The 16550-nt window shown below is 51.1% G+C and overlaps 1 protein-coding gene across 1 annotated transcript in view; it reads left to right on the forward strand.

The window, feature by feature from the left end:
- MYO18B (myosin XVIIIB) overlaps positions 1-16550 on the forward strand; it is a 244133-nt gene that overhangs the window by 24753 nt on the left and 202830 nt on the right. The window contains exon 11 of the mRNA XM_039225943.1: positions 7502-7646. Coding sequence (XP_039081874.1) covers positions 7502-7646 — 145 coding nt within the window. The remainder of the gene's footprint in view (positions 1-7501; positions 7647-16550) is intronic.

Raw genomic sequence — 16550 nt, forward strand, 5'->3', positions numbered from 1 at the left:
AAAATACAGGTTGTCCAGTTAAATCTGAATTTCAGATAAACATGGAATAATTTGTGTAGTATAATTATGCCCCAAATACTGCATGGGTGGGCCTGGAGGGTTGGGGTCATATCACGGAAGGCTGCCTGGAGGAGGTGAGCCAGAGAGTGAAGATGGACAGGGGTAGTGGGGCCAGCATTCCTGCTCCACCAGACATTGCAAGGAATATACTTACCTAAAACGTTACCCATTGTTCATCAGAGATTCACCTTGAACTATATGTCCTGCATTTTATCTGGTAGTTCTACAGCCCAGTGCATCCGCGGCGGAGCCTTCCTCCTCCTCCTCTTCCTTGCTGGTGCCGCTGACTGATCAGTGCTGCTTCCACTTTATCTGTAACCATCGCTTTCATTGTCCCCTGAGAATTCATTGACAACAATGGCTAAGAAATGAGTCCTGGAGGGGCGCCAGGGTGGCTCAGCTTAAACGTCTGACTTTAGCTCAGGTCATGATCTCACAATTCGTGGGTTTGAGTTCTGCATCAGGCTCTGTGCTGACAGCTCAGAGCCTGGAACCTGCTTTGGATTCTGTGTCTCCTTCTCTCTGCCCCTTCCCAGCTCATGCTCTATCTGTCTGTCTCTGTCTCAAAAATAAATAAACGTTAAAAAAATAAAAATAAAATAAAAAAAAAAAAAGGAATGAGTCCTGGAATCTGACAAATCCAGGTTCAAATCCTAGCAGCATATGGGTGGCCTTAAGGAAGGTGACTTCATTTCCCTGGGCCTCAGTTTCCTCGCTGGTAAAAGTGGGATGCTAATAGCCCCCCTTGCTCCCTGGTTACATGAGATAAAGCCTCCCAAGTACTCAGATGCTCAACTTTTATTATGATGATTGTGATTTATTATTATTTTTCACTATCACCTTGTATAGCAGCACTGGACTGGTGGGGCGGGGCAAGGCCTCAATGGCCCACGAGGCCCCCAATCCATGCGTCTTGGTAGTACGCACCATGTTTTTTGTCTCACCAGTCTTATCTCTATTCCCTGGTATGTGTATATACACACGTATATATGTGTATATTTTTAAAATTTTTTAAATTTTTTAAACATTTATTTATTTTTTGAAAGACAGAGAGTGAGCAGGAGAGGGGTGCAGAGAGAGAGGGATTCACAGACTCTGAAACAGGTTCCAGGTTCTGAACTGTCATCCCAGAGCCTGACGTGGGGCTTGAACGTGAACACAAGATCATGACCCGAGCCAAAGTCGGATGCTTAACCGACTGAGCCACCCAGGTGCCCCATATATTTAAATTTTTTAAAAATGTTTGTTTATTTTTGAGAGGGAGAGAGAGTGAGCAAAAGTGGGAGAGGGGCAGGGAGAGAGGGAGAGATCATCCCAAGTGGGCTCTATGCCGATAGCAGAGAGCCCAACTCGGGGCTTGAACTCATGAACCATAAGATCATGACCTGAGCTGAAGTCAGATACTTAACTGACTGAGCCACCCAGGTGCCCCTCTGGTTTATATTTTTAATATAAGATTATTTCTAGGGGCCCCTGGCTGGCTCAGTGCATGCAACTCTTGATCTTGGGGTAATGAGTTCAAGCCCTATGTTGGGTATAGAGATTACTTTAAGACATATATATATATATATACACACACAGACGTATGTATATATATATATATGTCTGTATATATATATATATGATTTTAAAAGATATATATATATAATATTTATTTTTTAAAAAAATAATGCATACTTCCTGTGGAAAAAAAAAATCAGAAAAAAGCATACAGACAAAACCAAATCGGAATCACATAGGCTCACACAAACCAAAACATGGGAGCCAGTAACTTCCCCATCCTGAGACTTCCGTTGGTAACATGTTTACAGGTCTGCTCTCAGTTTTCTCCGAATATTTTATACAATTCGACACAACCTGGATGTCACTTCCACAAACGATATTTTTAATGACCAGACGTTCAGCGTGGAGCCACGACTCCCCAAAACCATTTCCCTCATGTTGCCCATTTCCTGAAAAGGCTCTAAACCCTTTGTGTAGCTCTTAATAACGAGGTGATGAACATCTTTGTGCACCCATCCTGGGCTTCCATGCCAGAGTGAATGTCCCTGGCGTCCCAGCCCTCTGTCCAGGGAGAGCCCTCCTTTTAAAGCGCGCGCGCGTGTGTGTGTGTGTGTGTGTGTGTGTGGTCTCGATAACAATTTCTCATCGTGTTTCACACTGTTTGCTTATCATCTACCTGCCTGCCACCCTAAGGTCTGAGAAGGTGAGTGTCCTCTATGTCCTGCTCACTGCTTATAGACTTCACAAGACCTTCCACTGAGCCAGGCACAGGGCAAGTGCTCCCCAAATGTTTGTTGAGTGAATAAATGAACGAGCGGGCCCCCCTCACTACCGCTCGGCTAACATTTTCTAAACTTTGCGGCTGTGGCAGCACAATTCCATGAATTACACTTTCATTTATCCCGCCGTGTCTTTAAAGGCATTTCCTGGGGCTTTGGGGATTGAGTATCTTTCTTCGGCTCCATTGTCTGCGTCCTGGGAGCCTGGGTCATTCACTGGGAGGCACAGAGTGCCCCAGAGAGGGGGATTAGAGAGTTTGAGGCTCTCCTGGCCTCTGGGGTCCTTGAGTATGGGATTAGTAGCACCGTGGTCCAGGCTCAGTAGGTGGACGCACTCAACGTCGGCCTCAGTGGCTATTATTCGGGGACACTAACTGGCAGCGCACTGACATTCACTCGTCAATGGATATTTACTGATCTCATTACATCCCAGGCACAGGCACAGAGACATAACTTAGCCGGGACTCGGTCACAGAGGACTCGTAGTTTTGGAGGCAGGTGGGGGCTTCCACGGCCATATTAGCAGATCGTTCGAAGCCAGAATGATAGTGCTTGAATAGAGGTGTTTGTGTGTGGGCTGAGGCCAGGCTGGGAGGGGTAGAGGCGTATCAAGGAAGGCTGCCCGGAGGAGGTGAGAGGAAAGTCAGACAGGTGCAGTGAGGCCAGCATCACTGCTCCAGGGAGCACCGATGTGAAGGTGAAGATGGAGAGACCTCAGACAGTGGGGGTGAACAGGATGAGGGGTGGGGGCAGGGCCGTCAGCTGGAGCAGGTGCTCGGGGTGGGGGTGGGGCACCGAAATCCGCGGGGTGGTGCTGGCCCTTGGTGGCCGCCTCCGCTCGCTGCCTGTCAGTGTCCACCCCCTGGTCCCTGCACTGTGCCCTTGCTGCCTGCCACTTTCAGCTTTTAAATGGAACTCATTTGAGCGTCAGGGCACCAGGACACATTGGAAATCACAAAGCTTTCATATTATTTTCTCCTTCTCTGTAATTTATTTTTTTGCAACCTAGTCTGATTTTTTTTAAAAAAAAAAAGTGCCCAGCAGCAGTGATAATAATAATAATCTTTGCCTCCCAGCGGTTGGCTTCTGGCTGTTACCTTCCAGGCTTTGGCCCGAGGCACATTTATTTTTTAGGACTTGGTTGTCAACTGTGGAGGGACAGTCTCCCAATGGAAAGAGGGGGGACCGTGAGGCCTTTGCCAGGGGCTCTGCCCAGAGCCTTCTCTTCCTTAATCCTCTGAACGGTCCTTTGAGGTGAGGGATTATTACCACATCTGATTTCAGGAGTAGTAACCAGGCTCAGAGAGGTGAAGTTACTTGCCTAAGGGCACACAGTCTGTAAATGGCAGAGACGGGACTGGACCCGGGTTGGCCTGACCCCAAGCCTGGCACCATGGTTTGTCCCACTGCGTCATCTCAATCCTGTGTCATGTGCCCTGGGTTCTGACCCACTGTGCTCTCTTGGGGCATTGATCTCCTCTCAGCCTCAGTTCTGCACCTGTGGAATGGGCAGCGCCATAGCCAGCTCCCTGGTCTGCTCCTAGGATGGGGGCTTGGAACTCTTCCTGCCCCACCCCCACACTCACGTCACTGTCACCGCACCCATTCTGTTTGCTTCATGCACCACTACTTTCAGGAAGCCCCTGACCCTCCCCCAGTCTCCCAGCCTTCTCCCCTCACCCCTACACTCACTCTGGGCTGTCATTCTGTTTGTGCATCTGTCCCCTTGCTTGGACCGAAAGCCTCTCAAGGACAGGGCTGTGCCTCGTTCGTTTCCAGGGAGCGTTGGGCATGCACTGGGGCGGCCGCGGGGAAAGGGGTCCCGGAAAGCGGAACAGCCTGGGTGAAGGCATGGCCAGAGAGACGCAGGGGTGTGTGGGGACCAGCATTTATTCAGCCCCACTGCGTGCGGGGCGCTATGCTGGGTGCTTTATACACAACTCAGCTATTCCTCACAATGGCCCTCGGAGGAGGGTAGGCTGTGATTTCCGTTCCACAGAACCAGACACTGAGCCCCACTGCAAGGGCAGGAGATCTGAACAAAGTCACCCTGCTGAGGGGCACTGAGTCATAGAAACGTGACGGACTGACTCCAAATCCAGACCTGGCCTCTCTCTGCACTGTGGGAACCCCCCGGGCACTCCGAGCACAGCCCTGTCTAATGTGGAGAGAACACTTGGAATTTTTTTTTTTTGTTAAATTACCTGCGGTCTTTGGTTGACCTTGAGTGTTTGCATCAGATAAACCCTGGACGTCTTGTGAATTGACTTTTTTCATTAATATTTTTTTTATTGTGGTGAGACAACTAATTTTAAGCCTCTAACTTAGTGATTATATTCTTTTTTTTATTGTTTATTTATTTGAGAGAGAGATTGAGAAAGAGAGAGCATGAGCAGGGGAGGGACAGAGACAGAGAGAGAGACAGAGGATCCAAAGCAGGCTCTGCATTGATGTGGGGCTCGAACTCATGAACTGCGAGATCATGACCTGAAGTCAGACACTTAACTGACTCCAGGCACCCCAATGATAATTGTGTGTGTGTATATATATATATATATATTTAACTTTTAACGTGTATATATATATATATATTTAACTTTTAACGTTTATTCATTTTTGAGAGAAAGACAGAGCATGAGCAGGGGAGGGGCAGAGAGAGGGAGACACAGAATCAAAAGCAGACTCCAGGCTCCGAGCTGTCAGTACAGAGCCCGATGCAGGGCTCAAACTCACTGACCGAGAGATCATGACCTGAACCAAAGTTGGACGCTTAATTGCCTGAGCCACCCAGGCGCCTCCAGATCAACATACACCTGTATCCACACCCCAGATCAACACGTGGAACATTTCTGACACAGGCCCCCTCCAATCTCTTCCCCGTCAGGGGTGCCCCTCCTGCCTCAGAGTCATCAAAATGACTTTTTTTACTTGGCTCACGCCTGAACCTCACAGAGAGGGAGTCACTCCGTGCACAGTTTTGCCATCTGGCCTCTGTGGCTCATACTTGGTCTGTGGGGTTCGTGCGTGGCTGCTCAGATCAGTGGCTCCTTCTTTTTCATTGCCCTGTTGCTCGCCGCCACTGCACCCCCTCTACGCTGCCCCTTGTTCATTCAATAGACACGTGGGCTGTGAGCTGATATACTCCACGAATTTCACCAATCTCCGTGTTCACGATTTTGCTGTCAGGGCTGGCTGGCCTTCATGACAGCATTAGGCAGAGGTGTTTCGTTCCTTGGAAATTTAAGCAAGTATAAACATCTCCCTGATCGTGATTGTTTGGATCTGAAACATACACATCTGTCTCTCTCTGTTTTCTGTTGCAACCGTGGGCGGTGGGGGGAGGGGAAGGGAGGGGCAAGAGAAACTGATTAAGCTTTAGGGAAAGTTTCTCCTTCTTTCCGCAAGAGCTAAGTGGCAGATAATGGAGTCGGCCTGTAATTTAAAGTCAAACGCTCCAAGCTGACAGGGGAGCCATAATGAATGTGTTGCTGCTGTCCTTTCTGTGTCCTTTCCGGGCCGCTTTGAAATCTCATAAATAACCGAGAACATGTTGGGAAGATGCCTTCCTTCCCTCCGTTTGCTCCAGTGGAGCAGCTGCGGTTGCTAGGTTGAGCTCCTGGTTGCTAGGGATTTTGTGGTCCTGTGGTGGCCCAGAAATATGACGGATCAGTGGAACATGCCTTTGCTATTAATTGAAATATTTTCACAGCGAATCTCTCAATGTCACTGCATGCTTTGACCGTGTCCCAGTTGGTTGCCAATCCTTGCAGCCTTCTATTCTAGTTAGATGTGGCTTGAGTGGAGGGGACAAGCAGCCTGGACAGGGAATCAGGAAAGCCTGATTCTAGTTCTGTCTCTGATTCTAATTTGCTGTGTGACCTTGGGCAGGTATCAGCCCCTCTCTGGGCGCTGGATTTCACAAAATTCAAGAAGCTGCCAGCTTTGCCAGCCTATAGTTCATCACCCACGCTCCGTAAGAGGGCCAAGTGCAGATCAGTTCCTCATTATCTGCTGGCGGATTAGTGACAAAAGAATTCTTGTCCCGAACTCACTTCCTCTCAACCCAGCAGGTTTCTGGGCTGAGTCTCCTTGGCCAGATGGTATGTGTGCGTGGGAGTTTCAGACTAATTTTAATATTCAATCAAACATAATTGGGATCATAAATCTGAAAAAGAAAAAAACAACACCCTTCAACCCATAAACATCTGATCATGTCACTTTCTCTTTCCTCCCGCTTAAAAATTTTGGGCAGCTTCCCATCCCTGCATGGGGGACAGCATGCAGATTGCACCTCAGTTGCTGAGGCAGGTGGGTTGGTGGAGGCTGCAGGGGGTGGTGTCCTGAAAAGAGTCAGGACTCGCTGGCCTGCAGCATCTCAATCGATTAATGATGTCTGCCGCAGGTCTCGGAGTGTAGATGGGTGTGCGTATCTGCCAGGCCTGGTTGGAATTCGAAGCCCGTGCCTTTAACATCATATGTGAGGCCATCACAACGGGCACCTGCTGGCTTCTCAGGCTTCACCTCTTCTCTCTCGGCCCCACCCCCAAAAATACCTGCTTGGTGCCTGTGCTCAGCTGACCACCTGCTGTCTCCTGAGACCTCCTTTCGTCGTCTCTGCGACGTTGTTCCCTCTGCGTGTGGGGACTTAGCGCGTTACATTGGTCTGTGATGCCTATGCGCCTCCCACACTTCAATCTCAGCGTCATCTCGCCTTAGGGGACCACCTCTTTGAGTTCTGAGTGGGGTTCATAGGCACCTTCCTGTCTCTGCCATTCCGCTGTTCCCCACTTACACCAGCCCCCACCCCCAGCCTGTATCCTGCTCCGTTTTATGTCTCTTTCCACTGCTGACCTTGAGAGGCCCTCCAAGCCAAGTTCTGGGGTTCCCTCGGTTTTGCGTCCTCAGGGCCCCATACCGAGCAGAGCCTCAAAAAATCTGCCCAGGGAACCCATGGGTGAGTGAGGATCACAGCGCGCTCCGAAGACAGACAGCAAGGACGTTTGTAATTTGCCCTGCAGCCTGAGCTCTGGGTGTCCACACTCCACAGCCTAATTGTGGGTAATTTACTGTGGAAATAAAGCGACCACACTGTTTCCCTCGGGTCTGAGCTTCTCGTTCTTGCCCCCTGACGGCCTCCCCCTCTCTCCCTTTGCTCTCAGCCTGAGGACAAGCAGAAGGCAGCAGCTGCCTTTGCCCAGCTCCAGGCCGCCATGGAGACGCTGGGCATCTCGGATGGCGAGCGGCGGGCCATTTGGCGGGTGCTGGCGGCCATCTACCACCTTGGCGCGGCAGGGGCCTGCAAAGGTAAGTCCTTCCTGCTGAGCACACCTGCGCTGCCAGCTGTCTGCCCTGGTGGGTGCCTGGCGAGGCCCCTGTCTCCATGAGGTGGGACGGGATCAATCTGTCACCCTCTGGGTCTCTGGGACTGGTCGCTGGGAGGCTGCCGGACCAGGCGTCGTGAGATGGAAACAGGGAGCAGGGGTTTTCAAGCAAATCCCGTCGACCAGCGTGGCCCAGCGGACTTCTCTGTGATGATGGAGACGTTCTCCATCTGTGCGGTCCGGAACCAGCCGCGTGCAGCCATTGAGTGCTTGACGTGCCGCTAGTGCACCTGACGAGTTGGGAGTTTTAATTGCATTATGTTTTAATTACTATACATTTGAATAGCTGTATGTCGCTTGCAGCCAGTGTCCTGAGCACAGAAGCTCTCCGACACTTGAGAGATAGTTGGGTCCAAGCAATACAGATGCTGTGTTTCGCTCTAGACAACTTGGAGGTGCCCCCCGCCATATGTGCCTGCTCACCCAGCCATCCTTATCCTCCGGGGCCTGCTCCCTGCCCTTAATCGTGTGTTTACTGATTGTTCTCCTTCACCTTGTTTCCCCAAGTGGTTCTGGTCTTCCCTCTTTCCCTCAGCCCTCCCTAGCCAATCGTTCTTCACCTTGCCCTGGAGACCATCTCTGTGACAGTATTTCTGTCCGTGTTTCTCTGTTCTTACTGTTTGCCAGTCCTTTTCTTTTCGCTCGGACTATTGCAGTAGTCTCATTGCTAATGACTCCCCTCCTCCCTCTGTCCATTCTCATTGTGACCTTTGGGCTCTTTTCTAAAAAACACAAGCCTATTGTGTGCCATTAGAATCCTCCTCAGCTTCTCCCTTGCATGCTTAGTCAAGTAAAATTCCTTGGCTTGGCATTCAAGGCTCCTCCCTTCCCTAACCAAATCTTTTATCTCTTTTGGCATTGTAAAAGGTCCTGGGGAGATAGTAGGATTAAGAGCAGTGTGGTTCCTGCATTCATGAGGATTGTGGTGTCTTGTATTGTGATTGTGTCTTGTCTAGCTCTTTCTAGTAGGGAGTAACTTCGTTGGGGCCCAGGACATAGAGCTGAGATTTCCTTGTTGAATGAGCATGAGAATTGAGGGCTGTCCCCTGAGGGCTGTGTACTGACTCTGGCTGACATTCTGTGTCATTTGTCTGTGGGCAGCAGACTTCTGGAATATTATGGCCCATCATTCCTGCCATCTCCGCCCTCCTGGGCCTTGGGGCTCATTCTGTTGATTCTCATACATGCGAGCTGCATATATTTGGCCCACTGATTTGATTTCAGAAATTTCTAGGAGCTGTGCTGAGTCAGAAATAAGGTAGGAGTTCCACGATTAGTCCAAGCCAAGGACAGATATGCTTGACTGGGCAAAGGTGAAAAAGCCAATGCCACTTGCCTTTCCAAAAGCCAGTCATGGGCCATACCTGACACCCTGGCTGTTGGGGCATCACCGTCATTTTGCCCATGGAACTCTGATGTGTGTTTCTCAGCTCCCTTGTTGCCGAGACCAGGCTGAGTCAGGCACACCGTGGTGTGAGGACACGGCCCCATCTCCAGCCTGGACTGCATTTCTTTTCCTGCAAAACTCTAATCATCTGGTAAAATCCTTACCTCTGCATTTGGCCCTGTCCTACCGAGGGTCAGCAAACCATGGCTCATGGGCTAAATCCAGTCGACTGTTTTTGGATAGCAGCAGGCTCAAAAGAGTTTTTATACTTCAGTTAGATGGAGATCTATCTCTCTATCTCTATCTATATATCTATGTATCTGTAATATTTTGGGATGTGTGAAAATTCTTTTTTTAATGTTTATTTATTACTTATTTTGTGTGTGTGAGAGAGAGAGCAAGCAGGGGAGGGACACAGAGAGAGGGAGACACAGAATTCCAAGCAGGCTCCACATTGTCCGTGCAGAGCCTGATGTGGGGCTTGAACTCGCCAACTGTGAGTTCATGACCTGAGCTGAAACTAAGAGTCAGATGTTTAACTGACTGAGCCACCCACGTGCCTCAGGGTGTGTGAGAATTCTATAGCGGTCAAATCATAGTATCCATAATTCAAGTTTTATTGGAATGTGTCATGCCTCTTCATTCACATGCCTGTGGCTACGTTCCAGCAACCATGGCAGAGCTGAGTAGTTGAGACAAAGATTGTATGGCTTGTAAAACCTCAAATAATTATTATATAGCCCTTTTCAGAAAAAGCTGTCCCATCCCTATTCTGCACCGTTCCCATGGAAGATCATAGCAATGGGGGATCTTTGTGCCCCTGAAGTGCCTGTTTATGCTCTGAAAACACTCCTCCACCCTCCTTAGACCAACCCAAGCCAGAGAGAGGATGTTAGCAAGCTAGCTCTGCCCCCCACCTGGATGTGTGACCTTGAGCAAGTCCCCTGTCACTCTGGTCACAGGTTTGTCAGATGTGAAATTCTGTGGCCGAACCAGATTAGAGTTTCTTAATCTTGGGAACTTGTTTTCTGACAGTTCTGGAGGCTAGAAGGTCAAGGTCAAGGTCAAGGTGCCTGGCAGGGTTGATTTCTCTTGAGGCCTCTCTCCTGGGCTTGCAGAGGACTGCCTTCCGGCCGTGTCTTCACACGGCCCACCCTCTATTCATGTGTGTGTCTGTGTCTTGATCGCCTCTTCTTTTAGGACACCGACCACCCAGAAGACCTCATTTTACCTTAATTATCTCGTGAAAGCCTCAGTCAACAAATACAGTCACAACTTAAAGTACTGGTAGTTAGTACTTTAACATATGAATTTTGGGAGGACGAAATCCAGCCTATAATACACCCCAGTCCCTGAGACGAGCCAACACCTGGCCCGTGCCCAGACCTGGGAGGGGAGGGACGCGAGGGGCTGTGAAACTAGTATCCTGTCTTGTGAATTTATCATCTTACTGGAGGACATGAGACTTCCAAACTGGGACCAGCTTTGTGAACTGGTTGCGTTGAGAGAGGGATTGCAGAGGTCAGACCAGGAAAGCCCTGAAGGTTCAGAGTCGGGGCATCTGTGGTCGGGGAAATGTGGAAGGAAGCAAGCCTATTCTACAGAATGGAAACCCCAGGCTCTTGGTGCAATTAACCAGGATCGGGAACCAGACTTGTCTGAGCTTTGGTGGTCTCTCTTTTTTTTTTTAATGTTTAGTTTTGAGAGAGAGAGAGAGAGAGACAGAGCGGGCAGGGGAGGGTCAGAGAGAGACAGAGACACAGAATCCAAAGCAGGCTCCAGGCTCTGAGGTGTCAGCACAGAACCCGACGCGGGGCTCAAACCCACAAGCAGTGAGACCGGGACCTGAGCCGAAGTCAGCCACTTAACCGACTGAGCCCCCAGGCGCCCCAGTGGTCTCCTCTTTCGATGGGCAGAGCATGGGGTTGATGGGTGGATTAAGCGGACTTTGGGAGAGGAAGCTGAGTGGGGCTGGGTTCCATAAATCACACCCCCAGACAAAGATTTGAGTGCACAGGGCTTTTCTGGAGGGGGGGTCACCAGGAGGGGAGGAGGCAGGGAAGGGAAGGCAGGCGGTACTACATGTTGTAAGGAGCACGTCGCCTCTGGGCGACTGGAGCCCAGCTCCTCTGGGAACCTCTGGGCGACTCTGAGGAACGCGCCTCCGGGTTGTATGACCTGGGAGACAGAGGGAGTTGGGACAGTCATACCTCCTGCTGCTCCGCGGATGGAGGTTGCTCCTGGGCAGAGTTAACGCCCGCACTTCCAGCCTGCCCCGCGCTGGAGCTAAGCATGAGCCTGCAGCCAGCAGAGGGACGCAGTCAGGTACCGCAGGGACAGACGGGGGACACGTATGGCACAGCAGGTATGGGACGGCCAGGGCGAGCACTGGTGGGCAGGTCCTCAGTGGCAGTGAGCTCAAGACAATCTTTCGGTAAAAGGCAAGTTCGGGATTTTCTTGTGGGTCCCGGCCCAGGTGACCCTCCCACCTGTGTCCAGCTGACACAAGATCGCTCCCATCAAGGCACTCTCTGAGTCCTGCAGACGGGTGGGAGCTGCCTCCCGATTTGCACAGTCAGTGCCAGCCCTCTCTGCCCCCAGTGTGACCAAACAGAGGCTAACAGAGCCCCCTGACTATTGACCTGTCACCAGGGGAGCTGGTGGTAGAATTTCTCCTCCAGGGGGCACGAGAGATCCCCCTCTGATGCGGGCCCGGGGCCCTGACCCGTAACTGTAGCTGCCTGTAATGATAAAAGGGAAAGTCACATTTATAAATATTTTATTAATACATGATTACGGCAATAATTTCTCCCAGCCTCCTCCCCCACCCCCCCCCAACCCCACCTTATAAATTATTTTAAGAGGAGCTGCCGTCAGTCTGCCCGGGAGGCCTTACCCGATGATTTACTTACTATATATTCTGCTTTGGAAGATTTCATAATAGGTTGCTTTAAAATCAGCTATTAAGAATTTCAAAGTCATATATAAATGTCTTTGCTTTGTGTCATAACAGATCATTTTGAAATATATTAAGAATCATTTCCATGAATCAGATTTTTTTTTATTAAAATGATGATCTCCTCCCAACGCGCCTGGCTTCCTTAATTTATTTTGAGAATCCTGATCTTATTTTAAAGACCAGAATCTGTCCCTCTAGGGACGTTTTGGGCCTTATCACCAGGCTCAGGGTGTCTAAACTGTTCTGGTAATAACAGCCACAACCACGGGACTGGTTTAGGGTTTGACGGAGTCAAAGGCAACTTGCACCTTGATCGCACCCCTTGATTTGATTCGATTCATGCGGTAAACTGATGAGGGGGCTTCCTATTGCCCCCTCAATCAGGTTTGATAATTTTCCAGAAAAGCTCATGGAACCCAGGAAGTCACTTTACTTACTATTATTCTTTTGTGGTAAAGGATACAGCTCAGGGGTGCCTGGGTGGCTCAGTCGGTTAATCATCTGACTTCAGCTCAGGTCATGATCTCACAGTTCCCAGGTTCGAGCCCTGCGTCAGGCTCTGTGCTGACAGCTCAGAGCCTGGAGCGCACTTGGGATTCTCTCTCCCTCTCTCTGCCCCTTCCCTGTTCATTCTCAGCTCAGGAACAGCCAAATGGAAGAGACTTGTAGCACAAGGCATAGGGAAAGGCTTCCCCGCCCTCTCTGGTCCCACCCTCCTAGCCCCTCCATGTGTTTACTGGCCCGGAGGCTCTCTGAATTCTATAGTTTTGGGCTTTTACCGCAGTGGGTGATTAATCAACCCCCAGCCCCTCTCCCCTCCCTGGAAGTCAGGAGGGTGAGGCTGAAAGTTCTAAACTTCCAATCATGCCTTGGTCTTTCTGGCCATCAGCCCCTGTCCTGAAGCTATCAAGGACCCCCCGACCCCCTGCTACAGGAACCCGGTCATTCATTAGTGAACAAAAGACCCTCCTCACTTCAGAGATGCCCCAGGTTTTAGGAGTTGTGTGCCAGGGACCGGGGCTGAAGACCAAATGTGTGCTTATCACAGGTGCAAGCTCTGTGCAGCAGCCCCCGACCTGGCCGGCCCTGCTGACAGGCCACTGGACACATGTGGGTGGTCCTAGGCTGATGGCACCCCAGACCCTCGGATCCCCATGGGGTCCCAGCGTGCTCATGGCTCCTGCTTCATTTGTACCTACATCATACACGGCCCCAGCGTAACGCCTTGGGGCTGCTCTGAGCCGCCTCCTTTGAGGGAGGGGGTCATATCCTGCTCAGGTCCCCGCTGACCCCTGCGTTCCTGCAGAGCTCTGCCGCCATGCCTCCTCCCCACCCCCTTCCCAATCCCATTGGCCCCTGTGACACGGTGGCCTTTATCCCAGGAGGCCAGCTGCCTGCGGGCTGTGGACGGCCCTGTCCCTGGCTGTGCCCTGGTCAGCCACAAAGTCAGAGGCTTTGCCTTCCCCCAGGACGTGGAGGGGAAGGGAGACAGAAGTTTTGCAGTCAGCCGGTTCTGGTTCAGATTTCAGCCTGGCCTTTTATCAGCTGGCTGTGACCTTGGCCAAGTTATGGAACCTGCCTCAGATAGGGGAGGAGGGCTGGAGGAGGGAGAAGGGATGTCTTAGAGCTATCTGGAGGCTCCCCTAAGGCTGCGATGCTAATAATGCTCTGACTCTGGGCTGCCTCCCGTGCACAGGCAAGGTGACTCCTGGCTTGGTTGGTTCAGTAGAAAGTGACTTGTTTTGGGGGCGCCTGGGTGGCTCAGTCAGTTAAGCATCTGACTCTTGATTTCAGCTCAGGTCATGATCTTGCAGCTCACAGGTTCAAGCCCCACATTGGGCTCTGTGTGGACAGTGCAAAGTCTGCTTGGGATTCTCTCTCTCTTCCCCTTCCCTGTTCGTGCTCTCCCTCTCAAAATAATAAATAGTTAAAATAAATAATAAATAAAATAAAAGATTGCCAGAATGGATAAGAAAATGAAGGCTATCTGTATGCTGACTGCAAGAGACTCGCTTTACAAAAACATAAAGTTAGAAGGAAAAGATGGGGGGGCGCCTGGGTGGCTCAGTCAGTTGAGCCTCCGACTTCGGCTCAAGTCATGATCTCACCACTCATGGGTTCGAGCTCTGTGTCGGGTTCTGTGCTGACAGCTCAGAGCCCAGAGCCTGCTTCAGATTCTGTGTCTCCCTCTCTCTCTGCCCCACCTCCGCTTATGCTCTGTCTCTCTCTCTCTCTCTCTCAAAAGATGAATACACATAAAAAAGTATTTTAAAGTGACTTGTTTGAAGAAGTCAGCCATAACAGGCTATTAGGTCTTAAGGAATGTGTTCTAAGTTCTAGGGCCCAGAACTTCCCTTCCTCTGCACCGTGGCTCCGCCTCCCTTCTGTCTCTCAGACTTGCTGTCCCAGACTGGTCCCTTGAGAAGCCGGTGGGAGGACGCTCTGGGGGCTGGCTCCACTCGGCAGGCAGAAAACCCTGAGTGATTTGACATCGCGGTTGGTTTGCTGTTAACCGAGGCTCGTGGCCAGGGCCGTCCCTCAGGAGCCATCAGGGAACCCTTCGCCCAACCTTGCGTTTCTTTCCTTTGACAAAAGGTGGCCCCTGGAACAATCAGCTAGTGCCTGTATGTTTCTTTTCTTTTCTTTTCTTTTCTTTTTAATGTTTATTTATTTTGAGAATGAGAGAGAGAGAGACAGAGTGCGAGCAGGGGAGGGAAAGACAGAGGGAGGGAGACACAGAATCTGAATCAGGCTTCAGACTCTGACTTGTCAGCACAGAGCCCGATGTGGGGCTCAAACTCATGACCTGAGTTTGAGTATGAGATCATGACCTGAGCCAAAGTCGGACTGATCAATAGTCAGAGAGACTGGATGTGTAACACCGGCCACGTAGGAGGTATTCAGCACGCTGTGACTTCCTTCCCTGGGCAATGTACCATTGTTACTAGTGGTCTCTGTTGGCATTAAAGCTGGCCCATGAGGTGGGCTGGGTGGCAGGCTGAGAGGCCATTTGGTGGGTGAGGAGCCCCAGCCTCTAAATGGAGACGCTCCTCACCTACGGGCACATCGAGAGACTTCTGTACCAACGAAAGGCTGGTTCCGAACCAGAATCCAGTTCTGGACTCACCATCCAGTGCTCCGTCTGCAGCTTAGCAGAGGGTCCCGAGGGCCAAGGACAGGGCGAGGCAGTGCTCAGAGCAGCCAAGACTGACACAGACCTGGGCTCACACCGAAGCGAGGACTGCACCAACGGGCTAGCTTTGCACTGGTCAGCTGACCGGGCTGCGTAACACATCAGCCCCACCCCCATGTTATCTCGTGGGGCCTCTGTGGGTGGGTCTGCTCTGTGGAAGGGCAGCGGGCCGTTCTGGCTGGAGGCTTGTCCTACGGCCGTGGTCTCATGGTGGAAGCAGGTGGAGGAGGCTGCGGCAGGCTGCCCGCCTTTCCCTCCGGTGCCACCTCTGGTCTCCCCGCAGAAGCTTGTTTAGGCTGCTTCTTGTCATGGCGGCTCCAAGTGCAAGTTTCCAGCGAGCTGGCCTCAGATATTACAAAATGTCCCCCTGCCACGTGGTATTGGTCATAAGCCTTCGACAGCTTCGAGGGTCAGGGGATCCAGACTCTATCCCCAGAGGGGGCTCTAGAACACGTAGGCAGAGAGGTGACCGGTTTGGCCATGTGCTGCCACGGTGGCTTTGAGCAAGTCACTTACGCTTTCTGAAGCTTAGTTTTCTGGTCTGTACAATGGGACTGAAAAGGGCAGGACTTCACACGTCCACCATACAGATGAGCCGAGATGCTGTGTGTCAGGGGCTGAGCACAGCGCCAGCACATGGTAAGTTCTGGCTTTTGGAAGGTTTGTTTTTTTTTTAAATTTTTTTTATGTTTACTTATTTTTGAGAGAGAGAGATACAGAGAGCGAATGGGGAGGGGCAGAGAGAGAGAGAGAAGGAGACACAGAATCCGAAACAGGCTCTAGGCTCTAAGCTGTCAGCACAGAATCTGACTCAGGGCTCGAACCCACGAACTGTCAGATCATGACCTGAGTGGAAGTCAGACGCTCGACTGACTGAGCCCCCCGGGCGCCCCGTGGCTGTTGGAAGTTTTGACAGCACAAAGCTTGTGGAATTCAATAGCCAAGGCTTACCTGCTCCCTGCTGATGTGGTTAGAAGACACTTCTGCTCCCTGCTTCTGTTACCAGGGCTTTCCCTGTTCCCGGCCACTCTCCTCTGATGTCCCCTAAGGACCCTCTTCCCACAGGAGAGTAAATCAAGGACGAGCTCAATGTCCTGTTTGCAGCGAGAAACCATTTCCGTGTCTTGGGTCCCCCGGCCTGTGCGACAGTAGAGCCAGACACAGCACTCTACCTGGGAGCAATCTCCGTGCACAAAACCCGCTCAGAGTCCCCTGTTCTCTGCCCCAGCCCAGGCCTGGGGGTCCCTTCACCTGCACGCTGGCTTTGAATCCTCCCAGCACCTGTGAC

Source organism: Hyaena hyaena, unplaced genomic scaffold (assembly GCF_003009895.1).
Source record: "Hyaena hyaena isolate Hyena2069 unplaced genomic scaffold, ASM300989v1 scaffold_19, whole genome shotgun sequence".
In the NCBI taxonomy this organism is placed as follows: domain Eukaryota; kingdom Metazoa; phylum Chordata; class Mammalia; order Carnivora; family Hyaenidae; genus Hyaena; species Hyaena hyaena.